This window comes from Nycticebus coucang, chromosome 22 (genome assembly GCF_027406575.1).
Source record: "Nycticebus coucang isolate mNycCou1 chromosome 22, mNycCou1.pri, whole genome shotgun sequence".
Lineage (NCBI taxonomy): Eukaryota > Metazoa > Chordata > Mammalia > Primates > Lorisidae > Nycticebus > Nycticebus coucang.
This window is the reverse complement of record NC_069801.1, coordinates 43,438,528-43,449,980: the sequence shown is the minus strand read 5'-3', so window position 1 is coordinate 43,449,980 and position 11,453 is coordinate 43,438,528. Positions and strand designations below refer to the sequence as shown.

At 56.6% G+C, this 11,453-nt stretch overlaps 1 protein-coding gene across 1 annotated transcript; it reads left to right on the top strand.

The window, feature by feature from the left end:
- The first annotated feature begins 913 nt into the window (after positions 1-913).
- PDZK1IP1 (PDZK1 interacting protein 1) lies at positions 914-6,394 on the top strand. Its single transcript, XM_053577222.1, has 4 exons — positions 914-1,153; positions 3,452-3,560; positions 5,300-5,395; positions 5,944-6,394. The coding sequence occupies exons 1-4, from the start codon at positions 1,087-1,089 to the stop codon at positions 6,014-6,016; spliced, it is 345 nt and encodes a 114-aa protein (XP_053433197.1). The 5' UTR covers positions 914-1,086; the 3' UTR covers positions 6,017-6,394.
- Positions 6,395-11,453: the final 5,059 nt, after the last annotated feature.

Here is an 11,453-nt window from a genome sequence, read left to right as displayed (position 1 = left end):
AGGACCTTTGGTCTGGGGCCTTTATAGTACTTGGGTTGTTCTCAGACCCTAAGCTGCAGTGTCAGATGAATACCATGTGATCCTGGGGGGACTTTTGCCTCTTCTGAGGAGTCTGACTCCAGGGCCTCCTTGTTCCAGGTGAACCTACTTCAAGGCTGGTCTGGCCATCAGGGCCAACTGCCCAGGGATTCTAGGACCCAAATTGGACCTTGCCACATGGAGTGTCCTCCCTTTATCCCTGATGAGCTGTATTCACATCACAGTGATGCCTCCTTTCTCTCCCCTGTGATGGGCAGGGATGGCCCTGAGGATAGTTGCTGAGGCCTTACCAGGCCCAGATCTTATCAAGGGAAGCCCTGCCTGGTTTCTAGACAGCATGTCTGGGGCCAAGAGGAAGAGTTTGGACTGGGTCAGGGCAGCTGGGCAGGGTCAGGGCTTGGTCCTAGGCTGGGAAGGCTTGGAGACCTTCAGGCCCCTTGTGGAGATCTGAGTGAAAGGGAGTGGATTTAGGAAGCTACTGAGTTGGAGAGGAGGTGGACACAGAAACTGCACTGTGTCCTGAGTCTGGCTTGGTGTGGCAGGGACAGGTGTGGGCAGAACAGGAAATAGGCCAGGCTCTGGAGGCTGAGCCTTCTGGGTTTTCCCCAGGCTCCACAGCCAGCCAGCAAATTTCTTAATCCCACTACCAGCCTTCCAAGAAGCCCCGCCCACTGGTCTGTCAAGGCAGGTGTGACAACAGTGTCTTTCCTTTCCCTAGAGCCCAACCCTATTGCCAGGGAGGGGGAGCTCAGAGCTCAGAGGTGGAGACTGGAACTCTCCCCACATCTGTCATGGTCCTAAGGCCCGCCTTTCTAGCTGGCCCCTGGAAGATGCCCGCCAAGCAGGCTGGGCGCAGGCCAGGGAAGGCCAGGCTTGGCAGCTCATTACCATGGGAGGGAGGGCAGTTTCCCTCCACCGCCCATCGTCCCTTCTCCCCTTGCCTTCTTCCTTCCTAGCTCCTTTCCTCCAGGACCAGACGGAGTCCAGGTTGATCTCAGACCAACACTAACAGACTCCACAGTGGCAGGAAGGAAGCTGCCTGAAGCCATGTCAGCTCTCAACCTGGTCATTCTGGGCCTGCTGGTGGCAGCGCCACACGCCGACTGTCAACAAGGTAGTGTAGGACTGGGCCAGCCTACAGTGGCTGCAAAGAGGAGAGGGCCGGGCTGGGTGCTGGTGACCTGGGTGCTGATGGGGTAGTATTCCTATAGTTTCAGGGGGAGCAGGGACTGGGCTAGCTGGAGGATCTTCCTAAGTCAGAGACCTCTGAGCCTCTGTCTGTGACTTGATTTCCACCAGTGAGAAGTGGGGCAGCAGGGAAGTGTTTGGTTCAGGATATGGGGGAGAAGCAGGAGTTGGGCCCAACCCCCAAGAGCAGGCATTACCCTAGAGATGGCTAGTTCTGAGTGCAGAGGCTAGGGGCTACAAGAGAGTGGGAGGGGTCCCAAGCCACCCCTTGGAGGCAGGCTTGCTCCAAGGAGGGGCGGTGCTGTTAGGGGATTGCTCCTGGCCTCTCTAAGTCCTTATTGTCTCAGCTTCCTGGGCTTGGGTAGTAGGGGTGCCCCAGGGTGGTCCTCCTACATACCTGAGCTCTTCCTCCAACTCTGCCTGTCTTGCTGTGTGGTCTTGAGTAAATCACAGCCCCTCTCTGAGACTCAGTTTTCTTACCCCTAAAATAAAAAGTGAGCCACACCCTGCCCACTTCCTGGGCTGCTGCCAGGTCAGGGACGTGGAAGGGCTTTGCACCAGGTGAGGCACCACACCCTCAGATCTGGCACCTGCAGCCAAAGTCGAGTGACTGCAGGTGGGACTTAGATTGGGGGAATTGGCAAAAATGCTTGCAGAGTCTCCCATTCTCTGAGTTCTCATATATGTCTGCTTCTGAAGCCCTCTGGGAACTGAAGACCAGAGAGGTTGAGTAACTTACATGGTTTACACAGCAGGGCAAGAAAGGACAAGCCTCAGACCATCTTTCTCCTGCCAAAGGCTCTGCTCCTTGCTCTATGTGCTAACCCCAGAGTTGCATGGGAGGAGGAGCAGAGAAATGTGGTCCCTGGTGTGACAGGTGACAGGAGGGAAGCAGCTGCAGGAGGGTCTGGAGCAAGCAGGGAGAAGGCCTTCCAGGGATAGAGCCCTAACTCCCAATGCTTTAGCAACCACTGACCCGAACAACCAGTGAGCCTGAATCATTGTTTCTCTGGGGTAAATAATGAATCCAAAACATTGCTTTTTGGCAGGTGTGGAACTCAGGGTAACCACACTGTATATCTTCTGCTTCCCCTGGAAATAAGCAAGGTCTGACCCAGCCAGAGGCCAGAGTTCCTAGACTCTTCCCTTCTTCTCAATACCTGCCAGGCTCAGAAAAAAGGCCAGGCTTTTACTACAGCAAGAGAGCTTTAGGGTAGACTCAAGGTAGAACTTTTGAGTGGGAGAGAGGCAGTATAAAGTTTTTGGATGCCTAGCCTTGGCCCCTAAACATATAGGATGTCTCTAGAGATGTAGGTGTTTTGGCCTAGAGGCAGGATCCCTCAGAAGCCTCTGTAGTCCTATGTCCCCTCCTGGGACCTCAACCAGCTGAGGGTATTTCCTCTGCAGGACTGAGCTCTCTTAGGTTTGTGGATCACAGTGAGGCCTGGGAGAGAGCCCTTGGGGTTGCTGGCGTGGAAATTTCTAGGAAATCTTGAGTGTCTGAGTTGGTGTCAGGGTCAAAAAGCAGAGGAGAGTGACTGGTTTCTCACTCTAGCCCCTGGGGTACCCAGCTGGAGTAGTCATAGATACTTGGTTTTTGAAACTTTCTTCCTACCTCCCAAGACTCAGAGGAAGGCTCGCTCCTCTGGTCTGTCTCTCTAGAGATATTCTGGCCCACTCTTCTCCCTTGGCAGCTGGGACATCCCTACCTGAGCAACCCTGTGCCCCACACTCTCACACCTTTCCCAGCACCAGTGAAACCTCTTGTTACAGAACAGGATCTTCCAGATGCCAGCCCAGTTTAGTCAGCTCTGGGCCCTCCTTGGCCTTCTGGGAGCCACTCCCAGCTAGCTTGGCCTAAGCTGGCTGTCTAGGGGGCTGCCCTTTGGTCCCTGGGGCCCAGACACATGCAGGCCCAGCATGTGACCACCAGGGAGAAGGGAAGAGGCTCTGGGCTACCTGGATCTCAGACACAGTACTCTGAGGCCTGTCCCCTTGGCTAATCATTCCTCCCACCACCTCCTGTCTTCTCCCTGAGTCTCTGTCCTTTCTCAAACTCCATCCTTTCCTTAAGCTCAGTGGGGGTCAGTGGGCCGACATTCCCTACCACCTAGAATGTTTCCTGTGATCCTGGCCACTGCTTATGGTCTCTAATACAGGCTCCAGCCCTTGGGGCATGAGGCCCCTCCATCTCCAGCCTGCTACAACCCCCACCTCTTTTCAGGCCTGGGGAAACTTCAGCCTTGGATGCAGGGCCTCATCGCTGTAGCGGTGTTTCTGGTCCTCGTTGCAATCGCCTTTGCTGTAAACCGCTTCTGGTGCAAGGAAGAGCCGTGAGTGCTGCCCCAGGGCCCCGGGGCTGGGCTGCCGGAGCAGGCAGGGAGGGCCCCAGGACCACTGCTCTTGTTGCAGGAGCTGTAAGAAGGGCCTGGATCTGGTACTCTCACTGTGTAGAAGGGACTGAGTTCAAAGTCAGACAGTGAGTTGGTGAACTACGGCTCAGGCAGGCTAGCTCCCAGACCTGGGCTGTTGGCCTGACAGCTCTGGCGCCTGCTCCCTGTGGGTGCTGGGGAAGGGACTTCTCTCCCTGGTGTCTCACTGTTTCTATCTGCAGAATCAGGATGCTGCCTGGCCTGTGAGGGGCTGTGAGGACCTCTGGAAAGGCAGGCCTCATCTTTCTTCAGGGCCAGTGGTGGTAGAGAGGGGACATAGGACAGAGGAGACTCCTGACCTTGTGGGCCCAGATTGAATAAGCAATCACAAGTTCAAGTGCTGCTGCCACCGGGGAGTGCAGAGAGCAGGGCAGTGCCTGGCCCATGGTAGGTGGTCAGTCAGAGGCACCTCCATTGTATGTGGATCTGGAAACCTAGAGAACAAGGGGTCAGTTGTGGGATTCAGTGGCCTGGGAACTACTGCAGCTGAGGGGAGAGCGTACTCCAGGCCTGAGCCAGAACCAGGGCACCAGGGCTGCTGGGTGAAGATACACAAAGGTCAAGAGTGGCTGGGCTGAACTCTAGGCCAGGGCCTGGGGCAAGGCTATCTCTGTCCCCAGGGGTGTCATTTCCTAGTCCCCACAAAGGTGGCCTGGTGGCCTGGGTGCCAGCAACAGCTGTTTGCAGGCTGTCAAGGAAACCCGAGCAGCTCAGTTGGGTGTAGAAAGAGACGGAGAGGCCCGAGATGAGGCTGCAAGGCAGGCAGGACCTGGACCAAGCAGGCCTTTGTGTGCCAATGACCTGAATTTTGGGCTTTACCTTAGTGCAATGGGAGTCCAATGACAAGTCTGCCTCAGCAATCACTCTGGCTGCCTAAAGGCAGGTGCATAGCTGAGGGAGGTGGGGCCAGTCTGCAGGCCTGCGGACGGTGAGGGGGAGGCATAAGGTTGGAGGGAGTCTGGGTCTGGCCACAGGGGCCCGGGTCTGTGAGATGTCTAGGAGGGGCCCTGGGAGCTGGTGGATGGAGATAGGGAGCAGACATGAGGGGAGGAGGGCGGGGCTGATGTTGGGGTTTCTGACTGGGAACTACTAACCGAGGCACAAAGCACAGAAGATGAGGGGATCTGGGCAACTGCTGAGTTTAATTTGGGACACAGAAAGTCTGAGGTGCCTGTGAGATGTCTGAGCGAAGATGAGCAGGTGTAAGATTCCTGTGACCCCGTGGGAGCAGCTTCCAGGGGCCTGACCCCCACAGGGCATCTAAACTTGAGTAAGGCAGGGGCTTTTGTCAGATGCATCTTGGCTGTGCTTTCTCCACAGCCCCAGCTCTGCCTTCAGCAGCCACTGATTGCACCTGCCTAGGGACATCGTTCCTGCTGGGGCTGCTCTGGGGCTGAGCCAAGGGGGGCTTGGAGGGGGTATGGAGAGGGGCCATACATGCCTGAGAAGCCTTTTGCAAATTCCTGGTTTCCCACTGAGGAGCCCAGAGAAGGGTGTGAGGCCCCTTGTCCAGTACCTGCTAGACGAGGGTGCTTCTGTGAAGGGGCTGCCCATTGGGCTTGTGAGAAACAGGACCCAGGAAAAGCTGTGTTTGGATGGGGCCCCCCACTGATGCACCCACTGATGAGCCCTGTCCTCAGGGATCCCACGCACACCGTCATGACTGTTGGAAACAAGGCTGATGGGGTCATGATGGGGATGGATGGAAGGTACTCCTCCATGGCGGCCAGCTTGAGGTAAGGTGGCACACAGGGCTGCCCTGATGGGGGAAGGGAGAGAGTCTTGGGGCCCCGTGTTTTTGAGAGGTTGAGGAGGGGTGAGGAAGGGCCGGTGAGGGGTTGGGGGATCTGTGAGCATTGCAGGTCTCTGTGGGGAGATGCAGCCTCAGTCTGGGGTGGGGCTCAGTTAGGGGATGGGAAGGTTCAGCAGGTGGATTGGGGGTCACAGGGCAGTGGGCAGTGTGGAGAAAGTGGCTCAAAGGAGAAGGGGCTTGAGTGAAGGATGAACGAATGGGGGGCTCAATGTGAGGGAGGGCCCAGAAGGGGATGGTGCTCAGGGGGATGGGCACCGTGGGGGAGGGTTGCTCAGTGGGACCCAGTGGAGGAGGGAAGTGGTGTCCAGGGGTGCTGAGCGGCTTCCTATCTCAGGTGCACAAGCCCAGATGGGGTGGGGGAACCTCTTTCTGGAAGTCAAATGTTTATTTTGGAAGATATCGTGCTGGATGGGCAGGAAGAAGGGGATGGGGTGGGAGGTGTGATGATACACTTGGACCATCTGCTTTCAGGTCCAGTGAGCATGAAAATGCCTATGAAAATGTTCCTGAGGAGGAGGGCAGGGTCCGCAGCACCCCGATGTAAGCCTGATTCCCTGTGGTCCCTGCCCAGAGGCTTCCAGGTGCCTGTGATGGATGCCCAGAGTCACCACCCAAGCCTCTCCGTGCAGGAATCTACAATAATTGGCCAACTCCCTCCAACCCCACACCCCCTACCACTCTCTCTATGAATTACAGCCAGTCAAAGTTGGAGCTCAGGCTATGTCCAGGCTGGGTCTTGGCTGTGGCCCTGAGCTCTCCCACCCAGTTCTGAACAGCCTTCTGAAGAGGACAGTCAGCTCAGCACCTCCCCTCCCATCTTTCATCTCTGTCCCCGTAACTGTGGAAATGGCCCTTATTTCTATGAAATAAAGACTTTTTGTATTTCTGGGGCTGAGGCTCAGCAACAGCCCCTCAGCGAGGACCAATCTTGCTTTCTGAATTGTGACCATCACCTTCTGAAGTCACTGTCACAGTGGCTTTGGAGGATTTCCCAGGAAGCCCCTGCACCCACAGGGCAGCTGAAGCTGAGGGGGACGAGGCTGGGCGAGTCTGAGGTTCTGTGTCCTCAGAGGGGGTAAGGGAGAGTCTGTGTTTCTTCTGGTGTCTGAGTGTGAAGCTCCCCAGAATGAATGTCTGATGAGATTCCTCGCATGGAAGAGCTCGGGAGGCAGTGAGCCAGGGGCAGGAGCTTGTCCCTGCCAGTGCGATGGTCCTTGGCCCCTCAGGCTAAACCCTCCCTTTGACCAGGGCAGTCAGGCGAGGCTTGCTAGGGTAGGGAAGAGCCTGGTATGAGCCAGGTGCCCTTAGTGCTGGTCAGTTTCAACATGTAGTCCAGGTTCTCTTTCGTGTATGTATGGAAGGAAGAGGGTATTAGGGGTCCACAGGCCAAGAGCTCACCCACTCTACCTTTAGTCCAAGCAGAGCCCCTCTGCAAGCCCTCATCCCCCAACCCAACACCTGAGATTCTGAGCCCTTCGTCATGCAGCACCGCTACCCCTGCCTCTGTGCTGGAGGCATTGTGGTGCTCATTCAGCTCTCGTAGATCTTATGGACCTAGCGCTATCCCCCTCCAGCCCCTGGGCTTTGGCATAGGAAGGGCCAGACTTTTGAGTTGAGACTCAGGAAGCCCAGATTTGAGCCCTGGGTCCCCTGCCAACTTGCTGTGTGACTTTGGGAGAGTTGTTGTCCTCTCTGAGCTCAGCCTCTTCCCTGTAGAGGTTGGTCAGTCTTACCACTGTGCTGGAGTAGAATCCAGTCCCTGCCAAAGTCCCTGACCCCCGATCCTGGAGGGAGGGTAGGAATGGGGGTCAGAAACTGGGTCCTAGAAGGAATCAAGCAGGAGGTGAAGGAGAGAGCAGGTATGACTTGCTGGCTCACCCTGGAGGCCACTCACCTCTGACTGTTGGTCTTCTGGGAATGGCTTCTGCCTCTCTCTGCCTGGGGTGATAACCGGAGAGACTCACCCAGGAGCGTGCCCAGACCCAGAGGAGTGGGGCTAGAGAGCAAGAGGTGGTCCATCTTCCTCTGCTGCTTGTCTCAGCTCCCCACAGTCCCTGAGCTGAGTCACCACCATGGCCATTCTTTTGCTGTTCCAAGGCTTCACCCCAATACTCCTGGGGAAAGTCCATCTTAAATCAGAATTATCCTTTTTGACTCACTGGGGCTGAGGATGCAGCCCTCAACAGAGGGAAGAGATCTGAGGGAGGGCAGCATCTTTGCTCCAGGCCTGCCCCTGCTTTGCTGTGTACCTGGGGACAAGTGCCTTCCCCTCTCTGGGCTTCGGCTTAATAAATTGTAGCTGTCCCTGTGGTGATTCCTTTCTAGTCTTTTGCTTTTGTGGCTCTCTATGGCTCATGCCTTCTCATCCCACCTGTGCCAGTTTAAACTTGGCCTATTTTTTTTTTCTTGGCCCAGCCAAGATTTCTGTTCCTCTGAGAAGACTTCCCTGATTAGACCAGAGGGCAAATCCAGGCCAGCGGCCCACCCAGCTTTTCACTCATTGGAGGAGAGGCAAAGGTTCCTAGAGGGTCAGGCCTCTGCCAAGGCATAAACTCCTTCTTTTCCAGCCTCTTGGTTGGGATTTTTTTTTTGAGATAGAGTCTCACTTTGTCACCCTGGGTAGAGTGCCATGGGATCACGGCTCACAGCAACCTCAAACTCTTGGGCTTAAGCGATTCTGTTGCCTCATCCTCCTGAGTAGCTGGGACTACAGGCACCGCCACAATGCCCCAGCTATTTTTAGAGATGAGGTCTTGCTCTGGCTCAGGCTGGCCTTGAACTGGTGAGCTCAGGCAATCCACCTGCCTCAGCCTCTCAGAGTGCTAGAATTACAAGTGTGAGCCACGGCGTCCAGCCCTGGTTGGGACTTTTTGGCTGCCCAAATCTGATTTTCCTTGCAAGAGGTTACATTCACTCTCACCTTTGTTCCCAGTTGTCTCTGAGGATGTGAGGACGGGTTTGAGTGTGGTACTGCTCTCCCCCTCCCAGTGTGCCAGGGTCTGAAGCAGAGCCATGATCCCGCAGCAGGTGAAGCCCAGCCCCTCACACCTGGGAGGTTTTGCCAGGAGGGCCCAGACTCCCCTTTCCCCAGCAGCTGCCTGGGGTGGAGCCTCTTTGGCCCCCTCCCAGTTCTGTCTCTCTCAATTTGGGCAGGACTTGGACCGGTGGGAATCGTGGGGCCCCTGCAGGAGCTGGGCCAACACTGACCTCTCAGCCCCTCTCCTCCAGCCCGTATTTCTGTCCTGACTGGGGGCTGGGAGCAGGGAGCTGCCGGCCCCAGGACCGCGAGACCCCCAATCCTTATCGCTTGCTCCCACCTGCCAGCCAGCCCGGATCAGGGAGGGAAAGAGGCTGGGCCCCGGCCAGGACCGCTGCTTAATGACCCTCTGGGGGCCTAATCTCAGACTGGCAGCCGCTGAGTGGTTCAGGCTCGCTGCTGGAAGAGGCTGATAACGCACCAGCTGGGCCCCCAACCATCTATCGGGGCCCCCAACCAGCCCCCAGGGGGCGGCCTCCGAGGGCCGGGGGTTGGGGTGGGAGCCTCTGGACAGGGCGGGGCTGGGGGAGGGGATTCTGAGTGTGAGCGACAGCCCGGCCCAGCAGGGCTGGACAGGGCGGGAACCTCGGCAGGCCCCCGCTCTTCCTCCTTTCCTTGTCTTCCAGCTTTTCTCCCGACAGCGGGGGACCGCTCCCCCCCAGCCCGCTCTCCCTCTGTCTCTCCAGCCCGCTTCCGCCTCGTGTGCGTCCCAGCCTCCAGGCCCGCTCTCACCTCCCTCTTTGCCTCTCCCTGCGCGGTCGCCCCCTCCCCTCTGCTCAGCCCCCACCTCCTGTCTCTGCGCTCGCATCTCCTTTTCTTTCAGATGACTCTCCCTCTTGCCTGTTTCCAGCTTTCCCTGCCCTCCCAAACTTCCCCTGACGCCACCGCATGGCAGCCCCACGACTTCGTGGCAGTCTCACTTCTCCTCCTGGCATCATCTCTGTGGGGTCCCATCCGCCGCCTCCCTCTGCTGCCCAGAGCCCTGGCGGCCGGGCTGGGCTCTTACTGTCAGCACATTCTTGCTCTTAGCTTCCTGGAACAGCGCTGGCATCTTTCTTTCTCCTCTTCCATCCACAGTAGGTCTGTTTCACGGGTTTACCTACTGATTATACTCTGACTCAGGCAGGAAAGGAAAGCCTCTGTCCAGGATCTGCACAGCTAACGGGAGACTGCAGCTCTGCTTAGTTCAGTTGGACTTGAAGAGGAACTCCTTGGTTTTTAAAAAGTGTTATGTAATTCTCTCTCCGGTGTCACCTATTCTAGGATGGAGTGCCAGGTGGCCAAGATGAGGTTCAAAGTTACTTCCTGTGTACTCAGAGTGGCATATGTAGACACCATTTGTTTGTTGTGCTTCAAGGGCTGTCAGATCGAGAATCCTGTTGGGCTCAGAGTCTCTTCCCCCAGCCAAGGGCAGAGGGGGACAGGGGGCGAGGCCCGAGTCACACACACTCTGCCCTGTCCTCTTGGACTGACCTCACAGTCAAGTCAGAGGGCTGCAGACATCAGAACTAGCGCTGGGATGGGAGAAAGACACCTGCCTCCTGTCCAGACTGGCTGTGGATCTTGACTCTCCAGATCAGGTCTCCTCTCTGTTTTTGTCCCAGGCAGTGTGCACAGTGTACAAAAGCTTGAGCTTGGGACTCATGCAGACTCTGGTTCAAAGTCCAGCTCTGCTCCCTTTCCGCCTTTGGGACCCCCCCCCGGACCCCCCCCTTCAGATCCCCCTTGCCAGTCAGATTGGTTCTGTAATAGCTTCCCTGCAGGGCTGCTGGGAGGAAACCAAGGTGGCACAGCTGAGACTGGCCAGAAAGCCCTCTGTAGTCATCTTAGGTGTCCCTTCTTCTGGGATGCTCCTCCTGCCCCGGGCCAGGTGCCTGTCTCCAGACAACTCTGGTCCCTGCACTGCCCTCGATCTCTGCACCCCGAGCCCGCTATGCATCTGTTTACTGGTCTGCGTCCAGACCCAGACCCAGACCCAGGTCTAAGAGCTCCTCAAGGGCATGGATGGGGTCACGTTCCTCTCTGTGTCACCACTACCCAGGACAGGGCTGGAAAGGGGAAGGGATGTCCCAGGAGTGTGGAAGAGACCCAATGGAAGGGGACTAAACTGACATCTGTCCAGCTTTGTGTCTGTCCATACACTTCAACCCCACATAGGTGCAGGCATACACATGCACACGTTCTCCTGTCTCTCTCTCTCTCCATCTAATATCTCTCTGTCTCTCTATCTCCATATCTCTTTCTACTCCTCTCTCTCTGGTTGAAGGTGCTGGGAGCTCTCCTGAACATTGCTGCTCTGCCTGGCCTTCATTCAATTTCGTGGGCTGTGCTTCCTCCGTCTGCCTGAGGCCTTGGCTGCCACCTGGTGGCTGCACAGTGTCCAGACAGAGTGGTTGCAGCAGAGGCTTCAAACTTGAGCTTCAGGTGAGGCTTTTCTCCCTTTAGAGCAGGGTTAGTGTGGTGACCAGAGGCCTTCCCTTGGCATAGCCCGAGGACCCCCTGTAAATTGGGGTCTTCCCATGGGCTTCAAGGGCAGCTGGGCCTCTGTGCCCCCTCCTTGTAAACTGCAGGCTCCATGCACTACCAGTGGGGCCAGCTTGAGCGTGGCCATTTTGATCTTAATGTCACATCTTTCCTCCTCTCAGAAATGGTCATTTTTCCAGAGGGTGAGAGACGACACCATTTCTAGGACCTTGTGTCCTGGAGACCCTGGCCTTCAGAGAGCTTGATAAGGAAAGAGGAGGAGAGAAGAGGCAGAAGAGGAAAAGACAGGCAGGGAGGAGAGGGGAGGAAAGATGAATTCCAGTATCTGCCTTGGGCAAGTGGGAAGATGGTGGAGTCAGGGACACTACACTGGGTTGTGCAGCCTAAGCCTCCACTAGCCAGGCCCTGAAACCTGGACAGAGGTGCACCTTTTTTGATTCAAAGGCTAGTGAGCGACACT